General features: G+C 41.2%; 1 protein-coding gene across 1 annotated transcript in view; it reads left to right on the forward strand.

The window, feature by feature from the left end:
* Positions 1-11,505, forward strand: part of SRPRB (SRP receptor subunit beta) — a 31,341-nt gene extending 19,836 nt beyond the window's left edge. Inside the window, exons 6-7 of the mRNA XM_068545936.1 lie at positions 1,540-1,594; positions 9,531-11,505. Coding sequence (XP_068402037.1) covers positions 1,540-1,594; positions 9,531-9,744 — 269 coding nt within the window. The 3' untranslated portion in view covers positions 9,745-11,505. The remainder of the gene's footprint in view (positions 1-1,539; positions 1,595-9,530) is intronic.
* Positions 11,506-15,610: the final 4,105 nt, after the last annotated feature.

Raw genomic sequence — 15,610 nt, forward strand, 5'->3', positions numbered from 1 at the left:
TGGGTATTTATCCAAAGATAACGGAAACACTAACTCAGAAAGATCTTTGCACCCACTACTGTATGGTGATGGATGGAAACTAAATTTTTGGTAGTAAGCACGGTGTAGTGTATACACAAATTGAATCATAATGTTGTACACATGAAACATATGTTATAAACCAGTGTTACCTCAATAATAAAATAATCTCTCTTTTCTAAAAAACTAAAAATAAGATAGACTAGTTGATCTTTAGTCCTCTTTCAGACCTAATATTCTCATTCTATGAAAAGCTTAGTGCATTTCTCAAAGGTGAGCTAGTAGTAACCCTAACAATGCCTTATCGGGAATCAGTCTTAGGGTCATTACCTGACATCTTTATTTCTTCTATATTTATTTGGCTTCTGCTGGTGCCAAACCAGTGCTTTTTTATTACCAAAGTGCACTTGATGCCATAACATACCATCTTAGTATCAGCTGGAAATGTTCTTGGTTTAGTTTTATATGACAGGTAGGGTATTTCTGTTGGAGTGAAGGGTATTGTTAAAATCACAAAGCTGGTAGCTTCTCTTTGTTACATTGGCTGGACTTATGTATACAATATATGTGTTGATTTCAAATGTCTGTAAGATGTGGAAAACTTTTGTGAAAGAGCTTCTCAATTTTAGGGTCACCAGCTTAATTGTAAGCATTATTGTAATATAAATATTCATGCAAATATAAAGCTTACTTTGATAATAGAACTACTAGTGATAAAAAGCTCTTTAAGCGGGCTTCCCTGGCGGCAGAGTGGATACGAATCTGCCTGCCAATGCAGGGGACACAGGTTTGATCCCTGGTTCGGGAAGGTCCCACATGCTGCAGAGCAACGAAGCCCATGTGCCACAACTACTGAGCCTGCGCTCTAGAGCCTGCGAGCCACAACTGCTGAGCCTGTGTGCCACAACTACTGAAGCCCGCGGCCTAGAGCCCGTGCTCTGCAACAAGAGAAGCCACCACAATGAGAAACCCATGCCCCGCAACAAAGAGAAGCCACCGCAATGAGAAGCCCACACCCTGCAACAAAGAGTAGCCCCTGCTCGCCGCAGCTAGAGAAAGCCCGCGTGCAGCAACAAAACCCAACACAGCCAAAAATAAATAAATAAAATAAGAATAAAAATAAATAAAAAAAAAAACTTAAAAAAAATGGTGGGGTTGGTGGGAGGGATAAATTGGGAGTTTGGGATTGACATATACTCATTACTATATTTAAAAGATAACCAACAAGGACCTACTGTATAGCACAGGGAACTCTGCTCAATATTCTGGAATAACCTAAATGGGAAAAGAATTTGAAAAAGAATAGGTATGTGTGTATGTGTAACTGGATCACTTTGCTGTACACCTGAAACTAACACAACATTGTAAATCAACTATAATCCAATGTAACATAAAAATTTTTTTTAAATGGTGGGGCAAAGAAACTTACTGGTTTAAATAGGAATTTTCCATATGTGCAAGAAGTCTTGGGAAAAGACCCCTTCTGCTTTAAACAACAGCGGTGTCTTTATTTCTTTACAGACATTACAATGGCAAAATCAGCAAAGTTAATTCAGCAGCAGCTTGAAAAAGAAATGTAAGTAAGAATAAGTCATATTGGTTAACTGTATCTCTTAACACTTAGGAAATATGTATATATTGCTTAAGGTCTTTGGTTTTGTATGGTTATCACAATTAGCCTGAAGATTGGTGTGAAATATACTTGTTAAATAATTGACAACAGAATTAATGGAACTGTAAAAAGTATTAATGGGATGTTTATAGATATTTAAAATTTTCGTGGAAAGAAAATCTCAGGTTTATTGAGACTACAGCTCAATTTGTTTTCCCACTGTTTCTAGACCTAGTTTATAGTAGATATGAAAGGATTTAAAAACTAAATTTGAAAGCCATGGAAATTTTTGTTGACAGAACAAGAAAGGAACACTTCAGAAGAATATAAAAATCTATGATACTATTTTGTAGTTTGTTTTTTGTTTTCAAGCTATGTGGCGATATCATTTAGCTTGATTTTAGTGTTTAAAAATTTGTGAATTGAGCTATAAGCTTTTGAATTTTAAGGAATCTAGCATGTCTCTGTGTTCTGCTGATTTGTAAGCGTTAGCTAACAGGTTGCTTACATAAGAGATACAATCAACATTATAATAGAGCAAGTTATGTTTTCATATTGCTGTTATGTAAGGATATTTTTAATAAAAGAATCTGATGAGGAAAAATTGTACAAATTCAACTTTTAGTAAATTTTTTCCCATTACCATTTACATTCTCCTTTGCTCATTTAACAAGCACCTATAATTTGTCTAACATATGCCATGACCTGCTCTAGGATGTGGCTATAAGAAGTATGATGTTGTTCCTGTACTCAGGAGCTTAGAGTCTAGTAGAATATGGTTTGCTTCAGGGGTTGACAAACTCCTGCCAGCAAAGGAGAGCAAAGAGTGGTTTTGCATTTTTATAGGACAGGTAAGAAAAGTAGAAAAATATGTGGCAGAGACTAAATAGCACCCACAAGCCCAAAATATCTAATTTATGGCTCTTTACAGAAAAATTTTACCAGCCCTGGTCTGTCATTTTCTGTGGTTTCTTTGTTTTTTTGTTTATTTTTTTTCAATTGAGAATGATATATTCAATCCCATGTGCTTTAAGCTTTTTAATGTATAATAGAAGAAAAGTTAGCCATTCAGTCAGATTTATCAAAGACATCATGCCTTCAAATTGAATATCAAAAGAAAATTTTAACCCCTTTATTGAGGTATAATTGATATGTAAAAAGCTGTGCATATTTAATGTATACAACTCAATTTGGAGATAAGCATACACCTGTGAAACCATCATCACCATCCAGGCCATAAAAATATCCATTACTTCCCAGAGTTTCTTCCTACGTACTTTATTATTTGTGTGTGTATGTATTTCATGAGAACACTTAACATAAGATCTACCCTATTAGCAAATTTTAAGTGTACAGTGAATACTATGCTATATAGTAGATCTCTAGCACTTACTTATTTGCATAACTGAAACTTTATACCCTTTGACCATCATCTCTCCATTTCCCCCTGCCCCCCACCTTGGTGACCACCATTCTACTCTTTGCTTCCATATGTTTGACTGTTTTAGATTCCACATATAAGTGTAATTAATCATAATGGTAGTTGTCTTAACTCTGTCTGTTTATGTTATTTCACTTAGCATAATGTTCTCTAGGTCCATCCATGTTGTTGCAAATGGTAGGAATTTCTTCTGCAGGGCTAAATAATATTCCATTGTATATACGTTCCACATTTTCTTTATCTGTTCATCCTTCGAGGGACATTTAGGTTGCTTCCATGTATTGGCTATTGTTAATAATGCTGCAATGAACATGGAAGGCATGTACCTCTCCGAGATCCTGATTTCAATTCCTTCGGATAACTACCCAGAAGTGGAATTGCTGATTCATATGGCAGTAGTTCTGTTTGTAATTTTTTGAGGAATCTCAGTGCTGTTTTCTGTAATAGCTATACCAATTTACATACCCACCAACAATGTACCAAGGTTCCCTTTTCTCCATATCTTTACCAACACTTATCTTTTTTTTTCTAATGTTAGTAATTCTGTCAGGTGTGAAGTGACATCTCATTGTGGTTTTGATTTGCATTTCCCTGATGAATAGTGATGTTTAGCATCTTTTCATGTACTTGTTGACTATTTGTATGTCCTCTATGTCTGTTCAGGTCCTTTGCCCATTTTTTAAATTGGATTATTTGGGTTTTTTGTTACTGGGTTGTATGTTTTTGGACAGATCCAAAAACATATTGCTAAATCCCATATTTTGGATATTAACCCTTATCAGATATATGGTTTGCAAATATTTTCCCCCATTCCATAGGTTGTCTTTTCATTTTGTTGATTCTTTCCTTTGCTGTGCACAGGCTTTTTAGTTTGATATAATCACACTTGTTTATGTTTGCTTTGTTACTTGCTTTTGGTCTCATATCTTAAAACTAATTTCCACAACACCAATGTCAGTGAGCATTTTCTTCTTGGATTTTTATGGTTTCAGGTCTTATATTTAAGTCTTTAATCCATTTTGAGTTGATTTTGTGTACGGTATAACATACACAGTTTCATTCTTTTGCACGTAGATATCCAGTTTTCCCAGCACCGTTTATTGAAGAGACTATCCTTTTCCTATTGTATACTCTTGTCATCCTTGTTGAAGATTAGTTGACTGTATATGCATGGGTTTGTGCTGGGCTCTCTATTCTATTCCATTGATCTATATGTCTTTATAGTACCATATTGTTTTGATTACTATAGGTTTGCAATATAATTTGAAATCTGGCAGTGTGATGCTATTGTTCTTACTCAGGATTACTTTGAGTATTATAGTTCTTTTGTGGTTCCATATGAATTCTAGCATTGTTTCTTCTATTTCTGTGAAAAATTCCATTGGAATATTGATTGAGATTCCATTAAATTTATAGATGGACATTTTTTTGTTTGCATCGGGTCTTAGTTGTGGCAGGTGGGATCTTCGTTGCGGCATGTGGGATCTTTTGTTGCAGCCTGCGGGCTTCTCTCTAGTTGTGGCGCGCAGGCTGCAGAGAGTGTGGGCTCTGTAGTTTGCAGCACGTGGGCTCAGTAGTTGTGGTGTGCGGGCTTAGTTGCCCCGCGGCATGTAGGATCTTAGTTCCCTGACCAGAGATTGAATCCACATCCCCTGCATTGGAAGGCGGATTCTTAACCACTAGAACAGCAGGGAAGTCCCCTATAGATGGACATTTTAACAATGTAAATTATTCCAATATATGAACAAGGGGTATTTTTCCATTTGTTTGTGTCTTCAGTTTCTTTCATCACTGTTTTATAGTTTTCAGTGTACAGATCTTTCACCTACTTTGTTAAATTTATGCCTAGGTAATTTATTGTTTTTGATGCTATTATAAATGGAATTGTTTTGTTAATTTATTTTCCTGATAGTTCATTAGTAGTGCATAGAAACAGAACTTGTTTTTGTGTGTTGATTTTGTATCCTGCAATTTTACTGAGTCTATTAGTTCTGGTTTTTGGGGGGTCTTTTATGGTTTTCTATATTTAAGATCAAATGATCTGAAATCAGAGATAATTTTACTTCTTCCTTTCTGATTTTGATTCCTTTTGTTTCTTTTTTGCCTAATTGCTCTGTCTAGGACTTCCAGTACTATGTTGAATAGAATTGGCAAGAGTAGGCATCCTTATCTTGTTCCTAATCTTAGAGGAAAAGCTTTTAGCTTTCACCATTGAGTATGATGTTATCTGTGGGCTTGTCATATATGACACTTGTTATTTTGAGGTGCATACAACTATTTTGTTGAGTTTTTATCATGAAAGGATGTTGAATTTTGTCATATGCTTTTTCTGAATCTATTGAGATGATCATAAGATTTTTATCCTTCATCCTGTTAATGTGATGTATCCCCTTTATTTATTTAGGTTCTCTGATGTTGGGTGCATATATATATATGTATATATACACAATTATTTTATCCTCTTGATGAATTGGCCCCTTTATTATTATATGATAACCTTCTTTGTCTCTTGTGACAATTTTTGACTTAGTCTATTTTGTTGATATTTCTGTATTCAGCCCTACTCTCTTTTGTTTATCATTTGTATAGAATATGTTTTTCTGTCCCTTTACTTTGAACCTTAAATTGAGAGTGCATCTCTTAGAGATAGCATGTAGTTCAAGCTTGTTTTTTTATCCATTCATCCACTCTGTTTTGATTGGTAATTTAAACCATCTACATTTAAAGCAATTATTGATAGGTAAGAACTTATTCTGTTTTGTCAGTTGTTTTCTGACTGTTTCATAGTTCCTTTGTCTCCTCTCTTCCTTTGTAATTTGATGATTTCTTTTGTATTGTTATGCTTTGACTTTTTCCTCTTTATTTTGTGTGTCTACTACAGGTGTTTTCTATGTGACTGTCATGGCTTATATAAAACATCTTATAATACTGACAGTCTAATTTAAGCTGATAACAACTTTGTATACAAAAATTTGTATACATTAACTTCTCCTTCCCCCACATTTTATGTTACTGATGTCACAATTTACATCTTTTTATATTGTGTATCCATTAATAAATTATTGTAGTCATAATTATTTTTATTACTTTTGTCTTTAGCTTTTATGCTAGAGTTAAAAATGATTTATGTATCACCATTACAATACTAGAGTATTCTAAATTTTAGTATATTCTTACTGTTAGAGTGAGTTTTATACTTTCATATGTTTTCATGTTCTTGATTAGTTTTATTTCACCTTGAAGAACTCCTTTTAGCATTTCTTATAAGGCAGGACTAGTAGTGATGAACTGCAGCTTTTGTGCGTTTGGGAAAGCTTTTATCTGAAGGACAGTTTTGCTGGGTATAGTATTCTTGTATGGCAGTTTTTTTTCTTTCAGCATTTTGAATATATCATCCCACTCTCCACTGGCCTGCAAGGTTTCTGCTATGAGATCCACTTTTAGTCTTATACATTTTCCCTTGTTTGTGACAGTTGGCCTTTCTCTTAATGCTTTCAACATTCTCTCTGTCTTTTGACTTTTGTCAGTTTGATTATAATGTGTCTCATTAAAGCTCTCTTTATGTTTAATCCATTTGGGGTTTTAGGGGCTTAGTGGATCTGGATGTTCATTTCCCTCCCCAGATTTGGGGGTTTTCTATCATTATTTTTTTTAAATAAGCTTTCTGATTCTTTGTCTTTACCTGCTCTTTCTGACACTGCCATAATGCATATATCGGTTCCTTTTATGATGTCCCATAAGACTTTCTTCACTCTTTTTCACTTTTTCTTTTTGTTTTTCACACAGAGTAATTTCAAATTACCTGTGTTCAAGCTCTCTGATTCTTTGTTCTGCTTGATTGAGTCTGCTGTTGAATTTTTCACATCCATTCATTGTGTTCTTCAGCTCCAGAATTTTTGTTTTTCATGGCTTCTATATCTTTGTTGACTTTCTGATTTTGTTCACTTATTCTTTCCCTCATTTTGTTGAGTTGTCTGTGTTCTTTTGTAGATTATGGGACTTTCAGATGATTATTTTGAATTCTTTGCCAGGTACGTTGTAGATCTCCATTTCTTTAGGGTCAGTTATTGCTGCTTTATCTTGTTCCTTTGGTGGTGTCATGTGTCCCTGATTTTTCATGATCCTGTGTCCTTATTTTGGTGTCTGCACATTTGAAAAAGTAATCACTCCTTCTAGTCTTTATAGACTAACTTTGTCAGAGAAAGCACTTTTCTAGTCAGTCCAGCCAGAGATTCTGGGTGGGCTTGCTGCTGGAGTCCCTAGGCAGGTTGGCCTTACTTCTGGGTTTGTGGGTGCGTGGGCCTACTGCCTGGGTCCATGGAAGCTGGCCTGGAAACTGAATCTGTCATGGCTGGCCAGGTACCTGTGTCTACTGGGGCTGGCCAGGAGCTAGGTTCCATGACACAGTAGGCGCTCACTTCACTCTCCTTCCTCCGTGTGAATCATATCTCTCCATGCTGCATTGTTCAGGCTTGCAGGAGCAGTAACATGGGTAATGTGGAACTGTCCTTTCTACCCTCTTCAGTGCATCTTTTCTTATTTCTGTGTTATACCCAGATGCTGTAATCTCTAACCTGGATTTCTTACCTTTCATGAAGGTATTCTTCTGTGTGGATGGTTATTCAAATTGATGTTTCTGTGAGAGGACTTGAGCTGAAAACTCCCATTCTGCCATCTTGCTGGTGTCACTCTCAGTGATTTCTGTCCTTTCTGAAATTGCATGTTCATCACCTCTTCTCCTATTCTTGATGTTCACTCTTTTGAGACTGCATATTGCTTGTCATTAAGCTAAAAAAATTGGAATTAGCTGATTTGTTTTTCTAAAATTTCTGTTGCAATTGTTGAGAATTATCTTTTGGACAAAAACAGTCATAATATTTGTATATCCATTTTTTTAAACAGCATAGTCCAAGTCTTCCCATGTTTAAAACACGTTTTCCTTAGTCCATTTGTTTTTCACTCTAAAGGGCCGTAGAAAAACAATACAGAAAGAAATGCTGTATTATATGGCAGTAAAATAAAATGTTAAAAAGTTATAAAGGGGGCTTCCCTGGTGGCGCAGTGGTTAAGAATCCCCCTGCCAATGCAGGGAACACGGGTTCGAGCCCCGGTCCGGGAAGATCCAACATGCCGCAGAACAACTAAGCCCCTGTGCCACCACTACTGAGCCTGCGCTCTAGAGCCCGCGAGCCACAACTACTGAGCCCGTGCGCCTAGAGCCCATGCTCCACGACAAAAGAAGCCACCGCAAGGAGAAGCCTGTGCACCACAACGAAGAGCAGTCCCCACTCACCGCAACTAAAGAAAGCCCATGTGCAGCAACGAACCCAACACAGCCATTAAAAAAAAAAAAAAAGTTATAAAGGTTAATATCAGTTAAATTAGGAGTCTAAATTTAGTTTAATCCTGTGTTTATGAGAATTAGGCCTTATCAGCTTTGAAGCATTTCATAGTCTTCTGAATCACAAGATTTACTATGTTTACATGGCCTTATGGCAAGAGCTGAATATGATGTTTGTCTTTTTTTCCTTTTGAGTTGTTTTTTTAATTGTAAAATATATTACATGTAAAAGAGTATATGTGACACATATATTGAGTTTAAAGAATAGTAAAGTGAATACCCATGGACCCACCACTTTGCTTAGAAGGCCCTATGTGCTCCTCCCCAAATGCTTTTCCCTGTATTAATTATTTGTTTTTAAAATACATTTTCCATATATGTGTGTCTTTCTAAACAAGGTATTTAGTTTTCCTGTGGATTCTTCACTAGTTTTCATGAAATCTTACAGCACCAAGAAATGCTTTATTTTGTAAGAAAGCAGATTGTCAGCCTGTATTCCTCTGCTTCTGGACAGCAGAAAGGGGGAGAGAAGTAGACAAATGAGCCTTGCTTTTGCAATTCTTATTAGGGCCAGCAGGTGGCAGTTAAGTGACTTAAATTGGGAAAGTGTTAGTGGTTAAAGAGATTGGAGAATAGTAATTGCACCCAAACTGGATATGAGAGTCTGCAGTTTGTGGATTTCTAAGCTCTGTATCCAGATAGACTCAAGGTAAATATAAATACCCTACCTACCCACACTTCACTTTCAGAAACTTTTCAGAAAGGTTTTAGAATACTTATAGCGGGTAATTTAAACCTATATCTTAAAATGGCATCATGCAGGAAATCCTAGTAGAAGGGGGCACTGAACTGGAAGAAGGTTGGTGTGACCTTGGTTCATTACTGACCTCCTGTCATCTGGCCACGTTAGGTTGGATCCGTATCCTGTCTGTCCAAGAGAGTGACCTATAAATGCAAATATTCAACAATCCTAATAGCATAATTGACAGTTTTATGATGAAGTACTTAAATGAGTGCTGAAATATTTAGAAATTAATATGACTTCCTAAAGGCCTTTAATTGTTATATAAAAATTAAGCTCTTTTTGCTTCCTGACTCATTTTCCTTTTGTCTCACAGCAATACTTTACGAGTCACCCGTTCTGCTGCCCCCAGCATACTGGACAGTTCCAGCACTGCCACTGCTCAGCTGGGAAAGAAAGGCAAAGAATTTGAATTCTCACAGTTGCCCCTCAAAGTGGAGTTCCTGGAGTGCAGTGCCAAGGGCGGAAGAGGGGACACTGGCTCTGCTGACATCCAGGACTTGGAGAAGTGGCTGGCTAAAATCGCCTGAGGGCCAGATCCAAACACAAGATGCGAATGTGTGTGTGTGTGACTGACAGTTTTGGAAAAGGATGTGGTAGTCTGGAGTTGATAAAGAAGGGGTACAAATATAGTTAGCAACTTTTCCTTGTTCTGGAAACAAATTATTGTTGAAACCAGTGTGGAAGTTTTTAAGTTCAGTTCTCCCTTATTGCTTTGAAGCTAGTTAGTTTGATTTGATTCGTGTCTTCCCTTTTCAAAGTGTATGTAAGGTCCCTTTAGCATATGCTTGATGTAAGGTCAAGGTCTAACAAGCCGACCTCACGTAGAGAGGATATTATCTTGAGAATATAATATCATCTAAAATGTTTTCTTATCCTCTGCTTCTGTGCTTTGGTCTCTTTTTCCTGGAAACAAACCTGTCTGTGTATGGAACTGGGTGATTTCCAGTTGCCTTTGACATTCATGGGCAGTACATCATCTAGTCCTCTGTGAATTTTCAGATTTGTAGATGCAATTACAATATCGTCTCCGACATGTGAAGGAAGGTTAAAAACAGCAGGGCTGTGTTGACAGTGGTCTGTTCTTCATCAGCTCAGTGACTTGTCCACACTCCAGCCTCATAGCACTTAGGTTTCAAAAACATGTTGTGAACCCTAGGAGTCGTCCCCAGGTGATAGAACTATAAGTGCTAAATCCCCAAATGCCACTGAAATGTACACTAGAAATGTACATTCTAGTGGTTTCCCTTAACTGGGGAATATATGGAGATTTAGAAGCTATTCTGGTTTTCTGGATGCATGAGTACTCCTGGGCTATCTTCATGTGCTGTTTGATGAGCTCCTATTTTGTACTGTCAGCTTGAAAGCTGTGGAACAAATACAAAATGAAAAAAGTTCTCTGTAGATTTTTAAAGTGCATATTCACTGATGGTTTAAAAAAAAAATGGCGTTTTCAGAGTGATGTTCTTTGCTGTCTTCTTAAATGTATGGCTTTTATAAATGATTAATACATTTCTTGGTAAACAAAACCGCCTGTCTAGCTTAAAGCATTTAAATAGAGTGGTAGAGTAGGTACAAGTGGGAGCACGTTTTAGGATTCAGGCCCAACTCCAAGTTTCCAGGGCCTAATGATTGCAGTGTACATAAGAACAGACTCTTCAATCCCTACCTCACACACTCAGGGACAAGCCAACTAAAGCCTCAAAGGAGACAAGGGTGGCCGTGGATAAGTGAGACACTAATCGCAGAGCAGTGCGGGAAGAGCAGTAACAGGAGAGGCGCAGGGCGCTCCAGGAGTGTGCAGTGGGGCGCCTAACCCAGTCTTGAGGGATGGGGAGAGGCAAAGGAGAAAAGCATGGAGCTGATGACGTACAGTGAGTGTGGCCCCCACGTACATACACTACGGCCCAGGCCTCTGCCTGCTGTCTCTCCTTCCTGTGTGTCACTCTGGCTCCGAGTGAGGGGACCCCAGGGCCCCTCCTCCCCCGCCCGCACACCCTGCATCACACACCTTGCTTGCTGGAGTATGAAATAAACCCAAGCTCACGTGGAGAAGACGTTAAGAGTCTGACCGTGGCAGGGTTCTTATTGGGAAGCCTTACTGCTGCTAATGTTATTACTGTCTTTTGGACTCTTTCTTGCCCTTTCCTTATTAGCCAAGTAGTAATTTAAGGAAGTGGGTAAGATCAATGAACCAGAAGCCCAAAAGGAATGTGATGAATGTGACATGTTCACATAATCATAGGTAATGCTCACCTGAATAAACATCAATGGCTTGATGCTTCCGTTAAGAGGCATGTGTGTTCTCTCAGCTTTTTTGTTGTTTTTTCTGGTAATAAACTGTTTTACTTTACTGGAGGAAGCAATACGCAGAACAAGTGACTTGAAGAAGGGGAGCAAGGTTGAATTTTATTCAAGACCTAAAGATGGTCTTTTGAAAAAGGAAAGTTATGTCTCAAACAGTGATTCTCAGATGTTAGTGTGCATCAGAATTAACTGATGCTTGTTAAATAGCTCACCTGAGGACCCTGCTTCTGAACATTCAATTCAGCAGTAGATCGGGTGTGGTCTCAGGAATCTGCATGCTTAACATGACCTCTACCAAGCACCTGGGGCTCCTGGGAGCACCCTCACAGGTGATGTGGCCTCCTGTGGTATCATGTGTGCCTTTAGTGTTTTTCGTTTCTGAGTTCTTTGGGCCACAAGCCCTGTGTAGTTTTGCTCACAGGATGAAGGAAGCAGGCAGGTCGCATAGTCCCATCCTGCTTCCTAACCCTGTGCCACAGTCATCCCACCCTTGTGGGTCTGGGCCAGGGTGAGGTCATGGTGACTAGTCCTTGGGAGCTTGGAAGGGTTTTCAATGGGAGGTCAAATTATTTTCTTGTGGCATTGAACCCGTTCAGCCAAAGTAGGCCCATTTCTTCATGGGATGGGAGGCAAGTATGGCCAGAGTGGAAAGAGGGATGTCAGGTCACGGGGACCAGCAGACTAGGCATGACTGTATGTCACAGGTGAGACAGTTGTGGCTTGAATCACCTCCCTGGGAACATGGCAGTGTCTGAGTCACTGCATGTTGGGGCCACTGAGACCTGCTCCCAGGGAAGCTGCCACCTGACGTGAATGGCCCTGTGCCCTGCGAGTGGGGAGGGGCAGGCGTGGTGCTGTGCCGGTATGGAGACAACTGACGAGCAAGCCCTGGGCACTCACTGTCCTGGTACATACCACCCGCTTCCGGAATGGGGTCTCCGTGGGTACGGAGCACACCCGCAGACCGAGGCCGCCTGTTTCTTCCAGCTCTTTCAACACTTTCCGAGCATTTTGGTGCCTTTGTAGCCCCTCTGCTGCCAGGTGCCTGACGGTTTGCTGGGATCTTAGCTCCTGACCAGCAACAGCTGCTGTTGCTGGGGAGTCCCTGAGGTCTGCTCCTTGTATTTCCCCCACGCCCTCTGTCTCAGCGCCCCTGGGATTCCGGTGGTCCTGCTGTGTGCGAGGCACTTGGCTGTGTTCTGTTGGTTTGAGATCATTTCAGCCAGAATGGTATGCTTTTTTTTTTCTTTTTTAAGGTTTGAATTTAGAATGGAATTATCAAAGCTTCAATTGGTTATGCCCATTCTCACGTAAAGGTGCACTAGCAGCAGTTTAGATGCTAACCTCTTCTATTTCAGCCCTTCAATTACTTAAAGGAAGGTGGTTGGTTACCTCACCTGACTTCTGCACAGGCAAGTAGTCCCACTTCCTTTTTCAACTACGAAGCCCTAAACTGTTGACTGCTCACAAGAGCCGTGTATGGCGTTTATCCATTCGGAAAACGCCAGGCACCATACCCAGCTCTGGGAATACCAACTATGGCACAATTCCTGCTTTTATGGGCATATGGTCACTTTCTGAGGTGAAGAAATGTGCCCTTTCAATGCGGCCCCTGCTCTCCCCTCATTAGCATGGGCTTTATCTTAGCTGCACTGAACCCCGCCCCCCACCCCCACCCCGCACTGCACGGGGCCCCAAGGTCAACTGCCTCAGGGCTGCCCTCACCTTCACCCTTTCTCTGCTGCTGCACCACCCTTGCAGCCCCAACATGACCTGTGTCTCAGTGTCTCCTGCGATCCCAGCGTCCTCCCTGTGGTCCTGTCGTGGGTGAGGCACTTGTTCTTTTGACTTAAGAGCTTTTTGTTTCAACTAAAATATGCTTTTAAAAAAAATTTGCAGTTAGCACAGGATTATCAAAGCTCCTGTCTGCACCCTTGGTCACTGGACAGCAAAACACAGCTACAGTGATAGGGAAAGCCACCTTGAGTGACATCCCTTGATGGCAAGCAGGGCACTCCAGGTAGGACATTCACCACAACCCTAATCTTCACATTCACGTTTGGGGAAGCCCAGCAGTGCCTCCTTCACCCGCGGGGGAAGGGGCTGCTGGACGTCTGTGTAAGCACCGTGCTCAGGGAGATGACCCACTCCCCTTCCTGTCTGCAGTCATGTGGCCCTGAACACCACAGTCTTGGGGAATGACTGCTTGTCTAGAACAGCTTTACTCTGGCTTTGATCTGGTCCGTGCAAGCACGTGCATTTCGGCTCTAAGGCCTCTGCCCCCTGACAGGCCCTGTACCTCCTCTACCTTACCGTTTACACCTGGCAGCCAGGAAAGTTAGGCTCAGTGGGCAGGGACACCTATTTCCTGTCCCTCCTAATCAGAGATGGCTCCCTTGAGGTGGCAGATTGGAGGGTGTTCCAGAAACTTTAGTACCTTTAAAGGGGAAAGATAATTAATGAAGTTGAACTTGAGGAAGAATAAGACCTGGTGAACTTGGCTTTCCCTATAGCCCCAGGATTCCCAGCATTCTCAGACCAGGGCAATTCTGGGCCTGATCTTGGCCTTTGTGTCCTCTTCGGATTGGTCCTACCACTCTCCTGGCCTTCAGGGCATTTTTTAGTCTGGAGGTGACTGAGACCTGAAGGGCCGTCTCAGGGAGGTTCTCTGATTGGTGTGGGGTGACACTGGAGGGGTACGAGGCAGCTGAGTGTCATCTGAAAGGTGATTATGGTTCACCTTGAATTCTTGCCTTTAAATGCTTTCTAGAAATCACCGGAAGGGAGATCCAGCCCCTGTACCCACCCTTCCTAACCCTCAGCCATGGCGAGTGGAAAGCAGGGATGACAGGAGGTATCACACAGCCCTGAGTCTCAGTTCTGCCTGGAGTTTCCATCAGCCTTTAGGCAGAATGGAGATTATGGAAGTGAGTGTGGACTTAATCTTATTAGTGCGTCCTGCCTTTTCCCCCCTTCTGAATTGGTGGAAAGCCCAGGTGAACAGGAGGGAGAAACAAAGGGCTTTGGATGGTGAACACACCACCGAGACATGAGAGGAGGGTCTTCGTGGAGAATGCACTTGAAGAAATCTGTTTTTCCACACCACGCCCCGCCCCCCCCCCCCACCCATATATGACTGCACCACTTAGAAACATTAGACAAGAGCCTTTGTGTTGAGAATTAGGACAGTTTATTGTTTGATCAACATGCTGAGTCTTCCACATTTTACACAGTTTTATGTAAAGTCAATGTGGCCATTTAAATCTGCTGAGCCAGTGAGAGATGGAAATGCCACCCTCTGTGCTCCTCATGGCCAATCACTTTCATGGGGACGGGTGAGGGGGAAGGTGACACACACGTGATACAGGCTGGCCGTCGATGTATGGAGGCTTCGCGCTGGAAGGAAGGTCTGAACCCCACTGCAAGGATAAACCACGCCCTGCCCGGAGCGTCAGCCACACAGGGAGGCGGAGGGTCTGGTGTCCAGGGAGTTTACACACTGAGAGCTCAAGGTTTTGCAACACTGAAACAGTCCATTTCAAACAAAAAGTCCAAAGGGTGCCCTGGTCTGACAATCAGAGTGGACTTGGGGACTGGCCCTTCTTTGCAATGGAGGAGCCTGAAATGTACGTGGGTTCTTTCCTGCCTCACTCAGCTATGCTGGACAGACTTACATCTGAACCAGAGTAGAGATGGCCTGAGGAGCACGCATGCCCAGCTGCCCTGTGTGCCAGTGCACCGTCACATTTGTTACACACAGGTCAGCAATGGATGAAGAGTGGAAACACCTTGGTTCTGACTGCTTCTGGCTTACTGGGTGACCGTAAGCAAGTCACCCTTCTCGGTCTTGATTTTCCTGCCTTGGCATAGGAAGGGTTCTGAGCTCTCCGCCTTGATCAGCTGTAGCCAGGGGACAATGCCTCACATTCTTGGGGGAGAGGTAGTTAGGAAACTAGTGCGCACGGGTTAATGCACAATCACTTCAGCTCAGCTGCCCTTTGTGTGGCTCAGACATACCTCACAGCCCTCGGCTACCTGTTCTCACATCCTGACATCCTCACCGGCCTTCCGCCATGTGAAGGAATGAGG

This window comes from Eschrichtius robustus, chromosome 6, assembly GCF_028021215.1.
Source record: "Eschrichtius robustus isolate mEscRob2 chromosome 6, mEscRob2.pri, whole genome shotgun sequence".
NCBI classification, from domain to species: Eukaryota; Metazoa; Chordata; class Mammalia; order Artiodactyla; family Eschrichtiidae; genus Eschrichtius; species Eschrichtius robustus.